This window comes from Microcaecilia unicolor, chromosome 9 (assembly GCF_901765095.1).
Source record: "Microcaecilia unicolor chromosome 9, aMicUni1.1, whole genome shotgun sequence".
NCBI classification, from domain to species: Eukaryota; Metazoa; Chordata; class Amphibia; order Gymnophiona; family Siphonopidae; genus Microcaecilia; species Microcaecilia unicolor.
This window is the reverse complement of record NC_044039.1, coordinates 56,973,729-56,997,456: the sequence shown is the minus strand read 5'-3', so window position 1 is coordinate 56,997,456 and position 23,728 is coordinate 56,973,729. Positions and strand designations below refer to the sequence as shown.

Below are 23,728 nucleotides of genomic sequence, written 5' to 3'. Positions count from 1 at the left end.
TGAAATACTTACTCACTGGATTAATTGTTCCCCATCCTGCGCTTACGCACTTCACATTACTGCTGATTTGTTCATGCTTTTCAGGTAAACAAATTGTTGAAACATTTCCTAATTTAAAAAATACACAACAGAAGAGGACCAGTTATGGACAGAAATAATGACTGAATGGCCCCATGTATGACAGCTGTTCAGGAAAAGCCAGTATTTATCTGCTGTCTTCCTCATGGAAACACTGACAACTATGGAGTAAACTTACCTCCATAGAATCATATAGCTTGACGTCTTCTGGTTTTTGTTTGTAATTTACATATGTCTCATGAATACTGTAAAAAATCTTTTTGCTGACATTGGAAATACAGTTAAACAGGTTACTTGGGTTTTTATAAATTATATACTTTGGGGTTGGTTAGAGATGAAAAGTAGCCCCCAAATCAGAAAGGCGGTATATCAAGTCCCATTTCCCTTCCCTTCCCACACATACCCAAAAAATGCTGCTGCAATAAATTGATAAAGCACCATCAAGCAAAGTAAATTTCTTACCTGTTAACACGAGAGGTGCCTTTAATTCCAACAACATGATATCATTGGTGGGAGGAACTGTTCTTGGACTTTCATATACATACACAGATTTTACTGTAAGAGGGGTGTTGCCTAGCACAGTTGCAGCCAAATCAGGTTTTCCAACAACTACTTTATCTCTTCTAGCACTGTTGAAAAGATGTAAAAAAATTTTGAAGAATTTTATGAACCAAATATCCTGCACTCTTAATTCATGTGTCAGTAAGAATTTTCTTCACCTATTTGTTTACCTATTTGGTTTGACTGTGGCAAAGAATAGGCATGCATGTATGAAGAATACAGAATTGCATCTCTATTTTTCTTATTAAACAGAACTTCATAAATGACCAAGTTTGGACTGTGATCCCTTTACTGCCATCCCTGTTCTCAGATCTTACACAGTATAACACTTCCTGCAGTTCTTTCCAATTCCTCCCTTAAATACCATAGGGAAACAGTCCTACTACTACTACTAATCATCATTTCTATAGTGTTACTAGATGTACGCAGCGCTGTACACTAAAACGTAATCTGTTTTTGTGCTTAAAAGCAGCATGCAGACAAGCGATTATGCGTTTTCAAGATGCAAATCTTCCACATCAACTGCACAGTAATTCGGAAGGTACAAAATACCTGAAAACTTACAATGTCTCGTATAGTACACCATATGTAGGCAACTGAATAGTTCTCAAGGACCCTAAAATGGTGCAAGTTGTCAGGTAGGATTGCCACTTCACTTCAGGTCAGACTCATCCTGTCCTGGTTTTGGTGCAGCGCTTATATGGCGATATATTTGATTCCCTGCCCTATCTCCTCATTTCTCTAAGAAAATCAGATTTACAAATCCACACATGCACTAGTGCAAAACCAACATGGTTACGGCTGACCCAGTGTCAAATGGCAACTCTGTTTGTAAATATATATTGTATGTGAGGGGAAGGGTGTTGTATATGGGATGGTTCAATAAACACTGCCACAGGCTCATTTATCTGAATTGGCGTGTTTTTCTTTTTAAAGCATTACATGGTCTCATACTTAGATACCTGTACTCCTACTTTTGTTATGCAAGTTCGTTAAGGGTTAGAAGAATCAATGCCAATCTTTTTTCCTTCCCTTCATTTAAGGGTAAAAAGAGACAAAGTATTTGAGAAGACCTTAGCCTTTCAAGCTACTGGATACTGAAGAACCTTATAGGTATTTTCTTACCTTCTCAGTCTTATTCATAATTTAGAAGAAATGTCAAAACACTATTGGACCAGAAATTTGTATTACAGAATTAAATGTAGTTTTTTTTTTAATATATCTAGTCTGACTTCTTCCAGATTGATTGTTCTGGTTCTTTGTTAGGTTGTAACCTGCTAAGACCTGAGAGGTATGAATGAGATACAAGACTAAATAATAATAATAATAATTATTATTATATTACGAAAACTTAGTACTCGTGGCTCCATTGGCTACAGTGATTGTTCATCATCATGAATGCAGCAGCAAGAGTTATGTTTGCAGCAGACAAATATGATCATATTACTCCTTTATGTCATGTCATTTGCATTGGCTACCATTAGAAGCAAGATTTCAATTTAAGGTATCAGTTTTGACCTATCAAGCATTGCATGGATCTACCACTGCTTATTTAGGTGTTCATCTTGCTTTTTAAAATTATTTTATTTTTAGATCTACTAAAAATCAATTTTTATTAAAGTTTCTCTCATTTCGCCATGTAAAGGTAAAGAGAATTTTTCAATCTACTTTTTCTTACCAGGCTGCACAGTTTTGGAATTCTCTTCCCTCTTTTTTTTTTTTAAGAATGTGTGGTTATTTTCAGTTTAGGAAAGCTCTTAAGACATTTCTTTTTAAATTTTTTTTATTAATTTATTATTGTATAAGTTGGTTTAAACATTGTAATTCCTGATGTTGGTTTAGTTTTTACCTGTTATCTGCAGTGAACTTTGTGGTATTTGTGGGTTATAAGACTAAGAAAAGAAAACAGGGGGAAAAGACCTCATAACTTGCTGCTGCAAGTCTAGAGCAATGCGACCATCTCGGTCATATATATGCAATTCTTAATCATTGGTCAAAAAACCCCCAACCAACCAAAGAGGTTGTCAGAATAACTCTGTTCTTTTCTTAATTTTATCCTAAAAACTTTTTTGTAAATTTTATCAATTGCAAAATGAGACAATGCAAATATTATCAGAGTTTGAATTTCCACCAAAAGGGCCCATATTGATGGCTACATTAGATATCACTTCGCTATATACCAGTATACCACAAGAAGAAGCTTTAACAGCTGTGGAACAAGCCCTTGAACTCCACCCTCAACCATATGAGGTTCCATCTGAGTTTTTGTTGCGCCTCACCAGGATTGCTCTGACTGAGAACTTTTTATCTTTTTCAGGTAGCCTATTTTTACAACGTTCTGGAGTAGCCATGGGTGCGATGTTCGCACTGTCCATTGCAAATCTGTTCATGGATGTGTTTGAACGCCAGTGGTTGCCCAACTCACCTTTTGGTTCTAAGGTGGCCCTCTGGAAGCGCTTTATTGATGACATTTTTTTGCTTTGGAGTGGATCGGAAAATGACTTGTTGGCTTTTTTGAATTGGTTAAATACATGCAACTCTGCCATCCAATTTACAATGTCCTGCTCCTCTGAAATGTTACATTTTTTGGATGTATCAGTACAATTAGTGGATGGTAATTTTGTAACCCGGGTCCATAAAAAAACCTACAGATCATAACACTTTACTTTCTTTTGACAGTTGTCATCCACGTTCCTTACGCAAGAGTTTACCTTTCTCGCATTTCCTGCGTTTTCACCGGAACTGTACTTCCCTGGAAGACTTCAAAATTCAATCCCGGACTTTGTTTTTGGACCTTCTGTCTAGGGGATATCCACGCAAAATTTAGAAAATGGCATACCCGAGAGCACGATATATGAACCGTGACTTGTTATTTCTACCCAAGGCATCAGATGACCAGGAACAGAAGATGGTATGTGTAATGCGTCATACTGCAGGAGGTGAGGCATTGGCTCACATACTTCAGGAGTGGCCTAGTGGTTAGGGTGGTGGACTTTGGTCCTGGGGAACTGAGGAACTGAGTTCAATTCCCACAGGCAGCTCCTTGTGACTCTGGGCAAGTCACTTAACCCTCCATTGCCCCATGTAAGCCGCTTGAGCCTGCCATGAGTGGGAAAGTGCGGGGTACAAATGTAACAAAAAACACTGGGATATCATGAGGTCGCATATAGTGTTTAGGGATCAAGAACTTTGCCGTTTCCCGTGGGAGGAACATCAAAGGACTTATCAGTCCGTCAGAACTACCTCTTGAGACAGTAACCACAGGAGAATCTATGTGAAAAGGACATTTTAAGTGTGGACACTGCAAGACTTGTGACATTTCCTGGGAAGGAGATGTTTGGACTAGTCCGGTGGATAACAAAACTTACCATTCTACTTGCTACTCTGACTGCAAATCGTCCCACATAGTATATGCTCTGTGATGTCCGTGCCCCAAATTGTACATTGGTAAAACCATCAGAGCATTGAACATACGTATTAATGAACACAGACATAGTGTTTTACATCAGAGACTGGGGGCACCTCTGGTGTCCCATTGCATTCAACATTCGCACTCCTTGGATGACTATTTAGTCAGAGTAATTGATGGCAGCACCCCACAGATTCGGGGAGGTGATATAGACAGGAGACTCACTCAGCTAGAACAGCAATGGATTTTTCGCTTGGGGTCTACAGAACCACATGGCCTCAATGTGACGATAGATTGGGTGGCTTTCTTCTGAATGAATATTTTGAACTGATTTTGAGCTTTTGGAGGATTTTTAAATTACATTTTTCAGTACACATTCCGTGGACAGTACACACTATCTTTTTCTATTGTTGAAAGTTTTGTTTACAAAGGGATGAAAGACTTTCATTGGGGAAGATGTTTTTGATTAGCCTACATTTTCCAGCATTTTAACTTTTGATAGTATAGTTCCCTCTTACGTGGGGACATGGGAATGCAGTTGAAAGGCATTATGAGTTGTTTTGATTGGCCATGTCATGGGGTAGTAGAGAACGTTTGATGATCACTGGGCTCGGTTAAAACGAAACCAGCGATCTAGATGCTTTTGATTGGTCAGCTTTCATCAACAGCTGGTTGTGAGTCGATAGGTACCTTGCCTCTGCGCATGTGTGGGTGTTTGAATATAAATTGGCGGGATTCCGTGGCCGCCCCAGCGTAGAGGCACTAACGGATTAAGCATTTGTGTAGGTCAGTGTTCGTGCCGGTTGCTCTTCAGTTCTCCTTTTTGTGATGTGTTAGTTACACCTTAGAGAGTCCATTGGTTGTTTTATACACATATATTAGCGGTATACAGGGGAGGCATCATTTTGAGTATTTACAGTTGAAGCATTATATAACATCCTTGTTGTGGACCGACCTAACAGAGGATGTAACAGACACTCTATCAGAGACATACACACTGGGCGCACAGTTATCGGTTCCTCTCAGGTTTCATCACCAGCAATTAAAAGATTCTACCTCTGAAATAGACTATGGGCGCTTGGCCCGAGATTGGTCAAAAGATCTGGAAGCTGCAATCACGATTGACATATGCAAGGAGTTTATTAAAAAATTGTATCGGTTACAATTGTCAGTCACACAGTGCGAGAGACTATACAGATTTTTATTAAGAACATATATGCCACCTAAGAGGGCTGCACGCGTGATAGAAACCTGTGATGGAACCTGTCCTAGATGTGGTGGAGGAGAAGCAGGTTTAGGTCACATGTTCTGGCTGTGCCCCTTAACAAAGGAGTTCTGGGGGGAGATCACTCAAGCATTACAACAAATGTGGGGATGCACCGTAGTCTGTGATCCCCTCCTATTATTCTACAAATACAAATTTTCAGGACCACCACCTCCGGGGTTCAAGCGTTTTGTGTGCTTGGCGACACTATATGGGATCTCCACCATTTTAAAGTTCTGGCTGTCTGACTTGAAACCATCACTGGCATATTGGAGAACACAGCTACTGTACCAAATGAAACTTGAAAGATGTGGTGTCCACTCACTGGACTCTGTATCAGGGGAGAAATTTCGCATACACTGGGAACCTTTATGGTTGACCATGCCTTCCAGAGGCCGCAGCTATATTCTGAACATCTGAACAGCTCAAAGGGGAGGGGGAGGGAGGAAGGGGGGGATAGTCACATGAGAAATGGATTCCAATGTTTGTCTAATTTTTAGGTTAAGTTGAATTCATAAGTAAAGACAACAATAATTGTTAATCGGTCGGGGAGGGGCGGGAGAAGGGTAGTCTTGGCTAATGTTAAATGGGATGACGTGCAGACAAGTGCAAATTTGTTCAAGGTGATGTTATTGATATATGTCTTGTGCGTGGTTAAAAGACTGTACTGTTTCTTGTCTGTACAAGTCATCAATAAAAACTATTGAATATACACATATATTAGATATTCCTCTTTTTTCTTTTTGTTTTTTCAGCATCACTGCGTTGCATATCTGTCCAGCTATATTGCTGAGCGCTGAGCCTGAACTGGTGATCCTGCGTCCCCTGAGGAAGCCCTTTTGGGTGAAACGGGTCCGTAGGGCTCGGACTCCGTTCAGGAGAACTGCTTATGGTTAAGCCAGCAAGTTAATTTGGATTATTACTTTTTCTCGATTTATTAGCAGTGACAACAATGCTATAGTTATTGATGTTGCAATTTTGCATTGTCTCATTTTGCAATTGATAAAATTTACAAAACATTTTTTATGATAAAATTAAGAAAAGAACAGAGTTATTCTGACAACCTCTTTGGTTGGTTGGGGTTTTTTTGACCAATGATTAAGAATTGCATATATATGACCGAGATGGTCGGATTGCTCTAGACTTGCAGCAGCAAGTTATGAGGACTTTCCCCCGTTTTCTTTTCTTTCACATTATGATTTGAGGGGTGTTCAACATCTAGAATTTGGACTCGCTCATTTTTTTTTTACCATTGAGGTGATTTTTGAGTGGAGTTTCCCTCTGCTTTTCTTTTTGCATACTTTGGGTTATAAGACTGTACCAATAATAATCAATTTCTAGTGAATATGTTCATATCGGTCGAGGACGCCCATGTGTTAGGCACGCCCCAGTCCCGCCTTCGCAATGCCTCCGACACACCCCCATGAACTTTGGTCATCCCCACGACGGAAAGCAGTTGAGGATGCCCAAAATCGGCTTTCGATTATGCTGATTTGGACGACCCTGTGAGAAGGACGCCCATCTTGCGATTTCTGTCGAAAGATGGGCGTCCTTGTCTTTCGAAAATAAGCCTGTTAGTATTTTTAGTTTAATAGCGTATTGATAACGAATGTGGCTACATACAGACTATAATAAACCACTCTTCAGATGATTGGAATGGTATTGTAGCATCCAGCTTCTTCCTATTTTCTCCATCCATGTGCAGTTTTTCTCCTCTCTTCCTTTTCCCTCATCTGAGCTCCTTCCTCTCTCTCTTCCTTCCATGTCCAGCATTTCTTCTCTCTCCCTTCCCTCTCCTCCATCTATGTCCAGCAATTTTTCTCTTTCTTCCTTCCCCTTGATCCATGTCCAGCATTTCTTCTCTCTCTCTCTCCCTTCCCCTCCATCCATGTGCATCTCCTTCCTGTCTTCCCTCCCCTCCATCCATGTCCAGAATTTCTCCTGCCCTTCCCTCCATCCATGTCCTGAAACTCTCCTATCTCCCCTGCCCTCCCCTCCATCCATGTCCAGCAACCCCCCTCTCTCCCCTGCCCTCCCCCTCCATCCACCCATGTCCAGCAACTCTCTTCTCCTCTGCCCACCACCCATCTAGCCATCCATATCCAGCAATTCTCCTCTCTCCCCTACCCCCCTCCATCCATCCATCCATATCCAGCTATTCTCCTCTCACCCCTGCCCTCCCCTCCATGTCCAGCAATTTCTCCTCTCTCCCTGTGCCCTGCCTTCCCATCCATATCCATCGATGGCTTTGATGCTCCTCTCTCCCCTGCCCTCCCGCTCCCATGTCCACCTGTCCCGCCCTCTTCTCCCCCCAACATCCCTCTTTTTGCTCCTGCCGCCCTGGGGGGTTTAAATCTTTGATTTACCTCCATTGCAGCAGCCACAGTGAAAGCCCGTCTCTAGCCTCCCTTCGTTTCCTGTCAGTGTCCCGCCCTCGCGGAAAAAGGAAATGACATCAGAAGAAGGCGGGACACTGACGGGAACGAAGGTAAGACTAGAGACGGGCTTTCACTGTGGCTGCTGCAATGGAGGTAAATCAAAGATTTAAACCCCCCAGAGCAGCGGGAGGTGAAGTAAGCATGGCTTGTGGCACCCTCCTGCCATGCTTACCTCACTTACCACCGGGTTGTGCTGCCCCTAGGAGCCAGCTCGCCTGCCAGAACAACCGTCTCACAAGAGCTTTAAAAATTTAACTGGCTCCTGCACACCACTACCTAAGGGTCTCTTCTATCTAGCTCTGCCCAGCTCCTCCAGATCTACTATTCTAGCCTCCAGAGACTGGATATGAGTTAAGTTGTTTTCTATCAACTGCACATATACACCCTCTCACCAACTGGGCAATAATCACACATAAGACAGCTATTTCCGGATTGTTTTCTGCATATTAAGATTGAGTTGTCAGTTACTTAAAAGTTGCTTAAGCATCCCACTCCCATAACTATTAAGTGTTCATGGAATATTTTATGTTTGTAATTTCTTTGCATGTCATTGACGATCTGTTGCTAAGGTGAGACATCCTCAATTGTTGATTAAAATTTCTAATTTAACTCTGTGTGAAAAAAATTCCCTCCTGTTCCTTTAACTTGGGTACCAGCCTTTGAGTTATTTATTAAAGAATGACTGGGATGGGAGGGAGCAAGGGACAATCAGACACAAAACTATTTTGTTTTAGGTTTTTGTTTCAAGTACCTCAAATTTTCTGCCTATGAATGATTGATTTATCTGGTTCTGTGAGTTATATCACTTTGTCAGCATTTTATGATTAATTTTATACTGTATGCATAGTTTTAGGCTTTTCATATTTTTTTTCTGGTTTGTTATTAAACTGTTGTGAAAATTTTTTTAAATTTTAAATATTTATATATGTGCAAATTAAATCAAAATTACACAAAATCAGACCAGTAAGAATCTGCCCCAATGCTATCTAGATGCCACGCTGTCAACAAAAACCAAGTTACAGGCTCATTTTGTGGGGCAAAACCATAGAACAGCATTCAAGATCATGGATATGAGGAGAGGTAGGCAGATTATGGGCCAAAGTCAATAGCTTGGTCCCCACAGAACTTACAGAAATCTTGGGCTAAATTCTATACCCCGTGAGCAGCTTTAGTAGTTCCTACAACCCCAGCATGATATCTTCTGTGCCAGCCCTCTAGTTTGCAGAGAAATTTCCATCTATGACAGCTAATACCACTCAAAAACAAAACTTGATCTTTCAAGAGAATTAATTTCTATTGCTTCCCTTTCAACTCAATTTCTAATACAGTATAAACATTGCTTACCTAAACCTGCAGTGTGCTGCAGTAACAATGTATGTGTTACTGATGAGAGTGCCTCCACAATAATGCTGATTGTTACTTTGCAGACTCACAATCCAGGGCCATGAACCATGGGGTGCTGGGACACCACCAACCACCCTGGGTTTGGCTTGTTCATCCAGCACCACTTTTGCAACCATGTCAGATTTTGTTGCCGATAGTGGGTCCACTACAGGCACACCACATTGGTCTGAAAGACAGTTTCCCCCCATTGTTTATATTAGTAATAATTACTACTAAGAGCAAAGCTATCTATATATTTAGACATATACACACACACAATTTCTCATGTGAGGTGAAGAGTGTCCATGACTGGAATATTACCGATGAATCACTAAGACATGCCACCATACTTAAAGAACAGACAACCCATCACAGGTGATTTCCTAAATGAAAGCTGCATTTAACTTTTTGTTCGAGTCTTTAGCAGATGGTTTAATCTTTTTGCTTGGTAATGCTTGCATCATGTCCCCAGAAGGGGTCAGCTAGTAGGTATTAATCTTTCATTGTAGAGTTAGGTGCAGGCATTTACACCAGCTTTTTATTAGCTTAAATGGCTGCGTCTACATTTTAGACCTGTGGACAATGCTATGCATATTCTATAAACCACACCTAACTTTAGGCATGGTTTATAGAATACACATAGGCACATTTTCCATTTGCACCAATTTTTTGGAGCCAAATTTAGAATCAGACCCTATGTTCATAAGTGTGCACTTTAAGAAAAGCGTGCACTGTGCGCACTCTTAAAGACATTTGTTTCAAAACAAAAATGCACAAAGTTTCTTGGTGCCCAATCCTGGTAAATAGAATGGTGTAAAAAGATACTAAATACAGATTCAGCCACTTCAAATGAACCTTTGTTCTCACATCTTGCAAAGAGTTCAGCATTTAGATTTTTACTTACATTCAGCTTCCAACCCACCAGCGGTAATTCTACTCTCCTGGATTGATGTCTTGTTTACTTCAATACACGATACTTTGAATCCTCGCTCCCCTAGGGACTTGTCAGTTTGGAAATGCAAAGTCAGATAGCTGCCACTTGACTTGAGGGTAATGTTGTTTTTGCTTCCACAGAAGGTAGCTATCAAATATATATATATATAAACACAGCACTCACTGGTTATTTAAGTGTTATCCTTTAAATAAAATAAAAAGGTTTATTCTAGACTACTCTAGTAACTCAGTGGTAGAACTGTACTCTGTTCCTATATAAGTCTTCTGTTCTCTGAGTCCAGTGGAACAGAAATAGAGTTCACAGTCCATTGGAATGGAAGGAAGTTGGATCCAGTCATTATGCAGTGACAACTTAGTAGCTGGATTTAGGGCCCATTAGCCAGAGGTATGGCCTCTGGCTAATGGCTCATACTGCAAACTAAAGTAAGCTGAAACTTGTAAATGAAGCCTTATGATACTAGAGTCTAGCCTCAATGCCAACTGAGATATAAGCCCGAAGGAAATTTAAGTCAAAAGGTCTATGGATTAAAGCAGTTATTTTCCAGAGATAAGCAAGGGAGATGCAGGCATACTTGCTGGTGAAGTCTTGCGAATGAACCTGCATGCTGGTGCTCTCCCCTCGCTAAGAAGGTTTTTGAGGCTTCAGTGAGTATATATGGACATTCCTGTATGCATAGCAGCTCCCTCAGTCTCCTCAGTTTTTATACTTATCATAAAGAGTAGCCATACTGGGTCAGACCAATGGTCCATCTAGCCCAGTATCATTCATACATTTCAAATTCTTGCTGTCCTCCTTCAAGTCTGCTCTTTTACTTGCCAAACAGGACTATTACATCCAGTTGACAAATTCTCTTGGCTCAAACCCTCGGCGTCTCTTTGCCACACTGAACTCTCTCCTCAAAGTGCCTCCAACCCTCCCGACTCTGGCTGAGTTCTTTCATAAGGTTCACAAGATTAAACTTGAATTGTCAACCAGGTCACTTCCACCTCTCCTTCTCTTAGTGCATTCTCTCAACCCTCCAACCCCTGTCTCCTTTTCTTCCTTTTCTGAAATCACTGAAGAGGAAACTACACATCTTATTTCCTCCTCGAAACTAACTACCTGCTCCTCTGATCCAATTTCCACCCATCTACTTAACCAGTGTTGTGCTGGTAAATTTTTAACAACAGGCTCTCTCCCCGGTCCAACTCTGCGCACCCCCCCCCCCCCCGTCCACCTCTGTGCCCCCCACCAAATTGCAGAGCTGGCTATACCCAGGGAGAGAGCCGGGAGGGGTCATGCATTACTCTCTCCGGGAATTTTTTTTTTAAATGCTTCCAGGTTCCAATCCAATTCAAGTTTAACGTGGGATAAAATGCCATAAGTAAGTAAATAAATAGAGAGAAACTCTGAACATTGAGAACCTGATTCCCATAACATGATGTCTGTTTTAGAAGCCCTTTACCAGGAGAAAAAAATCTCCGCACCAATAACAGGGTTAAATGTCATAAATAACCAGTGCTTTTTTTGTGCCGGTACGCAATGGTACGGCGCACCGGCACCTTTTTTTTGCCCCCCCCCGGCGACCTTCCCGGTAAGTCCTGCACTTAATTATTTTTTTAAAGACTCAGAGGACAGAACGATGCAGGCAGCAATTGAAAGAGGCTGTCTGCATCTGAGCTTCCCTCTGCGAGTCCCGCCTAAGTTGTTACAACTTCCTGTTTCCTCATAGGCGGGACTCGCAGAGGAAAGCTCTGATGCAGACAGCCTCTTTCAATCGCTGCCTGCATCATTCGCGCTGCTGAGTCCGAGAATTGCTGTACATGGGAGAGGGGAGGGCAGGGAACGGAGAATCGTTGGACATGGCTGGGAGGGCAGGGAACGGAGAATCGTTGGACATGGCTGGGAGGGCAGGGAATGGAGAATCGCTGGACATTGCTGGGAGGGGAGGGCAGGGAACGGGGAATCGCTGGACATTGCTGGGAGGGGAGGGCAGGGAAGAGAGAATCGCTGGACATTGCTGGGAGGGGAGGGCAGGGAAGAGAGAATCGCTGGACGTGGGAAGGGAGGGCAGGGGAGGGAAGAGAGAATCGCTGGACGTGGGAAGGGAGGGCAGGGGAGGGAAGAGAGAATCGCTGGACGTGGGAAGGGAGGGCAGGGGAGGGAAGAGAGAATCGCTGGACGTGGGAAGGGAGAATCGCTGGACGTGGGAAGGGAGGGCAGGGAAGGGAAGAGAGAATCGCTGGACGTGGATGGGAGGGCAGGGAAGGGAAGAGAGAATCGCTGGACGTGGATGGGAGGGGAGGGAAGAGAGAATCGCTGGACGTGGATGGGAGGGGAGGGAAGAGAGAATCGCTGGACATGGATGGGAAGGCAGGGATGAGAGAATCGTTGGACGTGGAGGGGAGGGGAGGGGAGGGCAGGGATGAGAGAATCGTTGGACGTGGATGGGAGGGGAGGGCAGGGATGAATCGCTGGATGTGGATGGGAGGGCAGGGAAGAGAGAATCACTGGACATAGATGGCAGAGGGCAGAGAAGAATCGCTGGACATGGATGGCAGGGGAGGACGGGACAGAGGAGAATCGCTGGACATGGGAGGGCAGGGGAGAGAGGAGACATGCTGGACATGGATGGAGGGGAGGGAAGAGAGGAAGGAGATGCACATGGATGGGAGGGCAGGGAAGAGAGGAGAAATGCTGGAAATGGATGGAGAGGGAGAGCAGGAGATAGAGGAGAATTGCTGGACATGTATGGATGGAGGGGTTGGCGGGGAGAGAGGAGAAATGCTGGACTTGGATGGAGGAGAGGGGAGAGAGAATTATTGCTTTATATGGATACAGGGGAGGGAAGAGAGAGGAGAAGTGCTGGACATGGATGGAGGGGAAGAGAGAGGAGAAGTGCTGGACATGGATGGAGGGGAAGAGAGAGGAGAAGTGCTGGACATGGATGGAAGGAAAGAGAGAGGAGAAGTGCTGGACATGGATGGAGGGTAGAAAAGAAAAAAGAAAAGAAAAGAAGAAGGTGCACATGGATGGAGATGAGGGAAAAGGAAGAGGAGAAAAACTGCCCATGGATGGAGAAAATAGACAAAACCTGGTGTCGCGGCTCTGATGCCACTCTGGTGTTGGTGAGCTCTCGAGTTTTCCCGAGCTCCACTAGGCCCAGGAAATAACCGAGCACCCCGAATCTTCACCCGCGGCGACCGCCGTTCACCGAGGGTTGAGCCCTCAGCTGCGGGCGGCCAGCAGGACTGCTGGAACCACGGGGTGACGGCTGGCCTGGCTGGATGTGGGTACAGAGTCCTTGGTGAGCGTAGCTTAGCCGGGCGACTAGCTGAGCACTGGGAACGGACACCGTCTAAGGAAGTGGCTAGCAGGACGGCTAGGCTGGCACGAGTTTCAACCACAGTCCTCACTGGAAATAGCTAGCAGGACGACTAGCTGACAACAGGAACGTACGCAGGCTTGGCAATAACTAGCAGGATGGCTAGCTGTCCTGAGGAACAAACACAGTCTTGGAAATAGCTAGCAGGACGGCTAGCTGTCACGAGGAACAAGCACAGTCTTGGAAGTAGCTAGCAGGACGGCTAGCTGTCACGAGGAACCAACACAGTCTTGGAAATAGCTAGCGGGACGGCTAGCTGTCACGAGGAACAGACACAGTCTTGGAGATGGCTAGCAGGAGGGCTAGCTGCCACGAGGAACAAACACAGTCTAGGAAATAGCTAGCAGGACGGCTAGCTGCCACGAGGAACAAACACAGTCTTAGAAATAGCTAGCAGGACGGCTAGCTGTCACGAGGAAAAAGCACAGTCTTGGAAGTAGCTAGCAGGATGGCTTCAAACAAGAAAACGGAAGCACTGGATCCCCTCCGTGCTTCCGTTTAAATCCCCCGCTCGTCCTGGCTGGAGAACAGCTGGAACCAATCCTCTCCGCCCAGGCCGGCAGCGGGGACCGGATTGGTCCTCCCGTCCGATGGGCGGAGTTCCTACGTGGATGCGCCAATCCGGCGCGAGTGGGCGGAACCTCCTCGCTGGTCCTGCTGCAGCGAGGAGGACGCCGACGCCGGCGCCGCCATCTTGGCCGGCGGATCTCCTTCTCCGAGGCCGGCGTTAGTTCTTCTGGATCGCCGGCCTCGGAGCAACTTACAGTCGCGGCGATCCCCGTGGCAGCCTTCCCCCGTCGCCCCGCATCCTCCGGGCGCCCCAGCCTCCCGCTCCGGCCCGCGGAGCGCCAGGTAAGGGCCCGGAACGGGACAGTATCCTCCCCGGAAGACCCCTTCCTCCGGGGCCCGGGTTTGGACGGATATCGGGCGTGGAAGGCTTTGACCAATTCTGGAGCATGAACATTAGCCACGGGTTCCCAGGAATTATCTTCGGGGCCAAAAGATTTCCATGATAACAAATAATACAGTCTTCCCCGCCGCCACTTTGAGTCGAGAATCTCTCCTACCTCGTACTCCGGGTCCGGGGCCACCTGGAGATCCTCTTCTTGGGCTGGATGCGGGTGCCACCCGGACTCCCGAAACCTCTTCAATAGCGAGATATGGAAGGCGTTATGTACTCGTAGGGTGGTGGGTAACCGCAATCGATACGTTACTGGCCCAATTCGTTCTTGGATTGCATATGGTCCCGCATATCGATGCCCCAGTCTTCGGGAACATCCTCGGAGTCTCAGATGTTTCGTGCTTAACCATACTTTCTGTCCTGGTTGGAGCACGGGGGCGGGCCGCCGATGGCGGTCAGCAAAGATCTTGTCCTTGGTCGCGGTCTTCTGTAGTTGTTCCCTAGCCATCCTCCAGACCTCTTGTAGGTCGGCTACAACTTGGTCCCCCGCCGGGTTCATGGCGGTAGCCGGGAACGGCCCTGGAAGCCGAGGATGTCGTCCATATACCAGGAAGAACGGGGACTGCCCTGAGGATGAGTGGTCACTTTGGTTATAGGCGAACTCGGCCCATGAAAGTAGAGAAGCCCAGTTATCTTGTCGTTGGTTGACAAAGGCTCGTAAGAATCCTTTCAGGGTTTGGTTAATCCTCTCAACCATGCCGTTGGTTTGAGGATGGTAAGCGGATGAAAAATGGTTCTCCACCCCCAAGGCCGTGCACAAAGTTCTCCAGAAGTGGGAGGTAAATTGGGGCCCTCGGTCACTGATGATCCGAGTGGGCAGCCCATGTAGTCGAAAAATGTGGTGAATGAACGCTTGAGCTAGAGAGGCGGCCGACGGAAGGTTCGTGAATGGGACAAAGTGAGCCATTTTAGAGAACCGATCTATCACCACCCAGATCACAGTATGACCCTGGGAACGAGGTAAGTCAGTGATAAAGTCCATGGATATCTCCGACCAGGGGCTGGTCGGTATGGGCAATGGTTGTAGGTCTCCCACGGGGGGTCCTCCTACTGGCTTGGTTCGGGCACAAGGTAACAAACTGGAGGATATCTCGTCTCATCTGTGGCCATCGATAATGTCTCGTGATGAATCGGAGTGTCTTTTGGTATCCGAAGTGCCCGGCCCATCTAGACGAGTGCCCCCATTGCAGAACCCTTTTCCGATCGGCGGCCGCCACGAATTTCTGGATTTGGGCAACCTCTCCTGTGGCCGCACTGAGACAAGCGGGGTCTAACATCGGATGAGTCTCCTTAGTCTCTTCTGGTACCTCAAAGGCCCGGGAGAGCGCATCTGCTGGGGTATTCTGGGAGGCCGCCCGGAACACTAGTTGAAAATGAAACCTGGCAAAGAATAATGACCACCGGGCCTGTCGGGGATTCAGCCGCTGGGCCTCTTGGAGGTATAGGAGGTTCTTATGATCAGTGATGACCGTGAACCGGTGTTCCGCTCCTTCCAGTAAGTGTCTCCACTCCTGCAGTGCTAGTTTCAGAGCCAAGAGTTCTCTATCCCCTACCGTATAATTCCGCTCGGCTGGAGAGAATTTACGTGAAAAGAAGGAGCACGGTTGACGCCGGCCTTCGGGGTTGATTTGAGAAATGACCGCCCCGGCCCCTAGGGCGGACGCGTCCACCTCTACAATGAAGGGTTTCTCAGGGTCGGGGGTCAACAGAATAGACGCGGACTCAAAAGCCTCTTTGACCTGATGAAAAGCCGCTTGCGCCTCTGGCGGCCAATCCCTGACCCTCGCGTTCTTATGGGTGAGCGCCGTCAGCGGGGTTGTCAACCTGGAGTACTGGGGAATAAATTGGCGATAGTAATTGGCGAAGCCCAGGAATCGTTGCAAGGCCTTCAGGCCCTTCGGTTGAGGCCACTCTCGAATGGCTTGGAGCTTGTCTGGCTCCATCTGTAGCCCCCCTGGAAGCAGGATATGCCCCAAGAAGGGTAAGGATCGCTGATGGAAAGCGCACTTACTCAGCTTAGCAAATAGATGGGCTTGACGTAGGCGGTACAGCACAGCACGTACATGGCCCGGATGCTCCCTGGGGTCCTTAGAGTAAACTAGGATGTCGTCCAGATATACAATCACCGTGGAATTTAGCAATTCTTCTAGTACACAATTGATAAGACGTTGAAACACCGCAGGGGCATTGCAGAGACCGAATGGCATTACCCGATATTCAAAATGTCCCTCGTGGGTGTTGAAGGCCGTTTTCCATTCGTCCCCTGACCGGATTCGTACTAGATTGTAGGCCCCCCGCAAATCTAACTTCGTGAAGATCTGAGCTCCTTGCAGTCTGTCCAAGAGCTCGGGAATGAGCGGCAGCGGGAACCGATCCTTCACAGTGATGGCATTTAATCCCCGATAGTCGATACAAGGTCTCAGGGTCCCATCCTTCTTGGTAACGAAAAAAAACCCCGCCCCGGCTGGGGATGTAGACGGTTGAATGAACCCTTTCCGTAGATTCTCATGGATATAATCTCGCATAGCCTTGAACTCTCCTCGGGACAGTTTGTACAGTCGGCCCCTAGGGGGTACCGTATCTGTCTTCAGATTAATAGCACAGTCAAAAGACCTATGCGGCGGTAATACCTCCGCCTCCTTGGGACTAAACACATCTGCAAAGTCTCTATAATCCATAGGCAGGGAGCCCAGTTCACCCGGTCCTTCCCCGGGCAACGTATTTAAAGCCGGACAGCTGCCAGCCCGACCCTTACAACAGGTCTCTTGACAGGAATCCCCCCATGCTTGAATCTTTCCCCCGGTCCAGTCGATAACCGGGTTGTGGTATCGTAGCCATGGCAATCCCAGAACCACAGGGTGGATGGTCCGGGATAACACTAAGAATTCGGCTTCCTCCCGATGGTCCTCCCCCACTTGCAGTCCCAACATAGGAGTAATCTCAGTGACCGGCTGGGGAAGGGTAGTTCCCTGGATGGAGGTTATCCGCAGCATTGGCCTCCGGGGGAGCGTGGGCCAGCCCATTTGCTGCAGCAGTTCGAGCCCAATAAAATTGCCCCCAGACCCCGAGTCCACCAGGGCTCGGGTCTGAACCGTGGCCTCCTGCCACCGTAAGGTCACCGGTAGGATGATCAAGGTGTCCTGTAGGGGAGCGGAGTGCCCCAAGAACCCTCCCCTCAGGGTGCCTTGGGGAGCGCATTTCCCGGCCGGATGGAACAAGTCCGGAGGAAATGCCCAGCCTGCCCACAATAGAAGCACAGTCCATTAGATTGTCGTTGCTGTCTTTCGGCAGGAGTCAACCGTTGCCGGCCCATCACCATGGGCTCCTCCCCGGGCTCCGTAGTGTCCCGGTTCCCCTGGCAAGAGGACGGCCCTTTGCTCGTCCGGGAGGCCCCTCATGCCCACTTCTGCCGCTCCACCCGGGCTCTGGCTCGCTCCTGGAATCGGGTATCCACCCGGATACAGAGTGAGATGAGGGCATCCAATTGTCCGGGAATCTCTCGTCCCGCCAATTCATCCTTGATTCGTTCTTGTAATCCCTCCATAAAAATGGCCATCAAGGACTCCGGATTCCAACGCAGCTCCGCGGCTAAGGTACGAAACCGGATGGCATAGTCGGCCACCGTACCCTCTCCCTGATGAATCCGGAGCAGTTCCGATGCCACGGAGGAGGGTCTTCCCGGAAGGTCAAACACCATCCGGAACCGGCGCTGAAATTCGCTATAATCCTCCAAAATGGGATCATGTTGTTCGTCCAGGGGGGCCACCCAGTCCCGGGCCTTTCCTTCACAAAGGCCCATAATGTAGCCTACCTTACTTTGGTCCGAAGCAAAGGCCTCCGGTTGCATCCGGAAGGCCAGATTACACTGGTGGAGGAACCCTCGACAACCTCCCGGGTTCCCATCGTATCGTGCTGGCTCAGGGAACCGAGGTCCCACGCGGAACCCTCCCATACGGGGAGCCGCTGCGGCCCCTTGGACCGCAGCGGCCTGGTTCTGTACCTGAAGCGTGGAAAGTTGAGAACATACATTCTGGAGCGCCCCAGACAGGGCATTAAGCTGTTCCTGTTGCTGCTGGAGAACCTTGGCCAGGTCCCGTAGATCAGGTTGCGTCGGCGAGCTCATGGCTTCCGTTTTCTGTCGCGGCTCTGATGCCACTCTGGTGTTGGTGAGCTCTCGAGTTTTCCCGAGCTCCACTAGGCCCAGGAAATAACCGAGCACCCCGAATCTTCACCCGCGGCGACCGCCGTTCACCGAGGGTTGAGTCCTCAGCTGCGGGCGGCCAGCAGGACTGCTGGAACCACGGGGTGACGGCTGGCCTGGCTGGATGTGGGTACAGAGTCCTTGGTGAGCGTAGCTTAGCCGGGCGACTAGCTGAGCACTGGGAACGGACACCGTCTAAGGAAGTGGCTAGCAGGACGGCTAGGCTGGCACGAGTTTCAACCACAGTCCTCACTGGAAATAGCTAGCAGGACGACTAGCTGACAACAGGAACGTACGCAGGCTTGGCAATAACTAGCAGGACGGCTAGCTGTCCTGAGGAACAAACACAGTCTTGGAAATAGCTAGCAGGACGGCTAGCTGTCACGAGGAACAAGCACAGTCTTGGAAGTAGCTAGCAGGACGGCTAGCTGTCACGAGGAACCAACACAGTCTTGGAAATAGCTAGCGGGACGGCTAGCTGTCACGAGGAACAGACACAGTCTTGGAGATGGCTAGCAGGAGGGCTAGCTGCCACGAGGAACAAACACAGTCTAGGAAATAGCTAGCAGGACGGCTAGCTGCCACGAGGAACAAACACAGTCTTGGAAATAGCTAGCAGGATGGCTAGCTGCCACGAGGAACAAACACAGTCTTAGAAATAGCTAGCAGGACGGCTAGCTGTCACGAGGAAAAAGCACAGTCTTGGAAGTAGCTAGCAGGATGGCTTCAAACAAGAAAACGGAAGCACTGGATCCCCTCCGTGCTTCCGTTTAAATCCCCCGCTCGTCCTGGCTGGAGAACAGCTGGAACCAATCCTCTCCGCCCAGGCCGGCAGCGGGGACCGGATTGGTCCTCCCGTCCGATGGGCGGAGTTCCTACGTGGATGCGCCAATCCGGCGCGAGTGGGCGGAACCTCCTCGCTGGTCCTGCTGCAGCGAGGAGGACGCCGACGCCAGCGCCGCCATCTTGGCCGGCGGATCTCCTTCTCCGAGGCCGGCGTTAGTTCTTCTGGATCGCCGGCCTCGGAGCAACTTACAGTCGCGGCGATCCCCGTGGCAGCCTTCCCCCGTCGCCCCGCATCCTCCGGGCGCCCCAGCCTCCCGCTCTGGCCCGCGGAGCGCCAGGTAAGGGCCCGGAACGGGACACCTGGATCCACTTTATACCTCCTCCAGTCAATTCCACAGAGGAGGACCCAGCTTTTACTTATGGATGCAGGGCAAGAAATGAAGAAGAAAGGAGGAAAGTAAAGAAATAAATGGAAAGGAAGCCCTGGAAACAGAGTTAAGAGAACAGATAGAGAGCAGCAGAATCAGAGACTGGGATCAATATGGATAGATAAACAAAGTCACCAGACAACAAAGGTAGAAAAAATCATTTTATTTTCATTTTAGTGTTTGAAATATGTCCAATTTGAGAATTTACATCTGCTGTCTTATTTTGCACTGGGTATACTGGAGCTGTAAGAGCTTACAGAAATTATTTATAATGAAAAAAAAAAAGTTATTTTTTTTCTTCTATACTAGTATAAGATTTTCAATGATGTCTGTTTATATGCCAACCTGACAACAGTTTGAAAATATATTGTACACTATGTGTATGTCTCTCACAATGATTGGAGAATTCAAAGAATTCAAATTTCTTAATCAAAAGGGAACCTCAAAACTCCTCATAGGGTGAACATCAACAATGTGTATCATAACCCTATATATAATAGGAGTAGAGTAATATCATAGGTCCCAATGTAAAGAGGAAACAGGAGAAAAACAGATCAAAGTAAAAAACTCACACTTATGTGAGGAAAACCAATTGAACTAAAAAACTCACTGTCTTCTTTACTAACAAAACCCAATCACCACAGAGAGACTAATACACATAACAGAAACTACACCCAAACATACGGCCTGCTCCTCCTCCCATACTAAACCCAACCAGACCTTGATACACTTCTACCCAAACAGACCCACTGTCACATATCAACCCTCTGTAGTAATTTAACTTAGCAACACTTTGCTACTAGCATAAACATATAAAGTTCTTTCACTTATCCTTAGCAGAGGACTCCAGGCATCTATGGTAATCAGGACAGGTAGTGTTGTTTAAAATCGGAGGAGCTCCTCCCTGACGACACCGGAAGAACCTTGAACTTTTATTTTCTCCAATTGACCAGCTGGAACGCTGTGCACAGCCAACGGAGGGGATCGTTAGATGCCTGGAGTCCTCTGCTAAGGATAAGTGAAAGAACTTTATATGTTTATGCTGGTAGCAAAGTGTTACTAAGTTAAATAACTACAGAGGGTTGATATGTGACAGTGGGTCTGTTTGGGTAGAAGTGTATCAAGGTCTGGTTGGGTTTAGTATGGGAGGAGGAGCTGCCCGTATGTTTGGGTGTAGTTTCTGTTATGTGTATTAGTCTCACTGTGGCGATTGGGTTTTGTTACTAAAGAAGACAGAGTTTTTTTTAGATCAATTGGTTTTCCTCACGTAAGTATGAGTTTTTTTTACTTTGATCTGTTTTTCTCTTGTTTCCTCTTTACATTGGGACCTATGATATTACTCTACTCCTATTATATATAGGGTTATGATAAACATTGTTGATGTTCACCCTATGAGCAGCTTTGAGGTTCCCTTTTGATTAAGAAATTTGAATTCTTTGAATTCTCCAATCACTGTGAGAGACATACACATAGTGTACAATATATTTTCAAACTGTTGTCAGGTTGACTTGTTAAAGTGTGAGTTTGAAATTCCCTGGTTTTGTTTAGAGTCTGCTTATATGTGCCATGGCTGGTATAAGGGGTGTGGCTATCATAGGGGTGGAGCCATATGTGGTGGCCCCACCCATAATGAGTACCAGCACCTGAGTACCGGCACCTTTTTTTCTACCAAAAAAGCACTGTAAATAACTAAATAAATAAATAGATAGAAACTCTGAATGTTGAGCATCTGATCCTTATAATATGACATCTGTTTTAATGGCCCTTTACCAGGAGAAAAAATATCTCTGCACAAATATAATACATGCTAGGGTGTCCCTAAAACCAGCCCCTCTAAATCACACTGATTATGATTTATAACAAATTACTACTCTATCTATGAAAAGTTATTCCATTACTATACTTCCTCTGACCTCTGTGTACATCTGTATGGTGCCAAAGCTGGCATGTTTGAAAATAAAAGCAAGATTGAATTAAAATGCTACCAACAATAAAGAACGACAACATGGATGCAGCACCTGATTCTTATAACATGATATCTGTTTTAGTGACCCTTTAACAAGAGAAAAAAATCTCTGCATAAATATAGTACATGCAAGAGGGTGTCCCTATAACCAGCCCCTCCAAATGATACACCAAGTACGATTTATAACAAATTACTACTACCTGTATGTTCATCCGTATGTTGCACAAGCTGGCATTTTGAAAATATAAGTGAGATTAAATTAAAATGCTACCAACAATAAAGAACGACAATGTAGATGCAGCAGTTCATAAGTTTGCTTGATTTTGTTTTGGGAAGGGAAAACAGACTAACCTAAATAACTTCAATGTTTTTTTTTTAATTTCATGCTGTCTCCATCCTCATCCAAACCCAGCATCATCTCCCTCCTGCTCCTCTGCGAGTCCTACCTCTTTCAGCTTCCATTCCCTCTCTGGCCATTCTTCAAACCTTACTCTTCCCGCAGCTCTAGTGGTAACATGTGACGCTGCCTAGTCGTCCCGGAGCCTTGTCTCTGCCGAGTAGTGTACTGCCCCCACTGATGAAACTTCCTGTGGGTGGGATCTGGCAGAGAAAAGGCTCCGAATTGGTCAGGCAGTGGTGAGGGGGGGAATGATGAACCTAAGGGACAACATGATGAGGTATGCTGGGGTCTCATGGGCGGGTGGGGGCTGAGGGAGGAGGGAGAGAGAGGAGGAGAAAAAAACAGATGCTTGTGTGCTCGCTGCCTGACTCCATCAACAACTGGCTCGCAAAAATCACTAAAATTTAACAACCGGCTCGTGTGAGCCGGCTCCAGCACACCACTGTACTTAACACTATCTCTCCTACTGTCATCCCTTTTATCTGTCATATCCTCAATCTTTCACTATCCACTGCGACTGTTCCTGATACCTTCAAAACTTGCCGTAGTCACACCACTCCTTAAAAACCTTCATTGGACCCTACCTGCCCTTCCAACTATCGCCCCATCTCCCTCCTCCCTTTCCTATCCAAGATACTTGAACTTGCTGTTCACCGCCGTTGCCTTGACTTTCTCTCATCTCAAGCTATTCTTGATCCACTTCAATCTGGCTTTTGCCCCCTTCATTCAACTGAAACAGTTCTTGCTAACGTCTCCAATGATCTGTTCCTGGCCAGATCCAAAGGTCTTTATTCTATCCTCATCCTTCTCGATCTATCTGCTGCTTTTGACACTGTTGATCACAGCCTACTGTAGGGGTATTTCCCTGTGATCTCACCTGAGCTGGTCTTGGTTCATACAAGCCTAATGCATCCTGTTACAAACAAGATGGATGCTACAACCTCTGACCTGAACATCTCTGTGTCAGCAAGATCCAGCTTTTCAGCTTGTGGAAAATCACTGGCAGGCATGTTCCATTCAAGGACATTCTGTGTTACAACCACCCCCTGTTATCACCCTGAGAAGCTGAAAGGGGAGTGAGACCTATGGCTCCAGAAAGCCTGGTTAGAAACAGAGATGCAGACCAGAAAGTTACCATTTCAAGGTCACAAAACAAAGGACTCTTCTTGCCCATGCAGTGAGCTGGACAGGATCAGGATTGGGTCCCTGTCACCTGACGGAGAGGTACTAAGAAAGCGGGAACTGAAGAGAGTAAGTTAGTCGGAGTCCATCAGAGGAGTTGGAACTGGCAAGAAGACAGGAGAGCCCTGAAAAACCCAGCAAAGTTAGAAGGCTTGAAGGGAGCAAGAGACTGTGTTGTTCTAACTTTGTGAACTACATATCTGGTGAAAATACCGATTGGTTCAGCAATACCAGCACGGAGTGACTGTGACCCTGCCTGCAGAGAGACCCTGCACTATATCTGAGACTAAGACTCGCTGGGGAGACAGCTCGAGTCTAAGAAGAAATCTGCTCATACCTCATCCAGACCGCT

At 46.7% G+C, this 23,728-nt stretch overlaps 1 protein-coding gene across 1 annotated transcript in view; it reads right to left on the bottom strand.

The window, feature by feature from the left end:
• The window catches only part of LOC115477057 (ovochymase-1-like), a 304,756-nt gene that overhangs the window by 51,261 nt on the left and 229,767 nt on the right, over positions 1 to 23,728 (bottom strand). Inside the window, exons 12-15 of the mRNA XM_030213672.1 lie at positions 10,038 to 10,214; positions 9,095 to 9,320; positions 541 to 707; positions 13 to 108 (exon numbers count right to left, since the gene is read on the bottom strand). Coding sequence (XP_030069532.1) covers positions 13 to 108; positions 541 to 707; positions 9,095 to 9,320; positions 10,038 to 10,214 — 666 coding nt within the window. The remainder of the gene's footprint in view (positions 1 to 12; positions 109 to 540; positions 708 to 9,094; positions 9,321 to 10,037; positions 10,215 to 23,728) is intronic.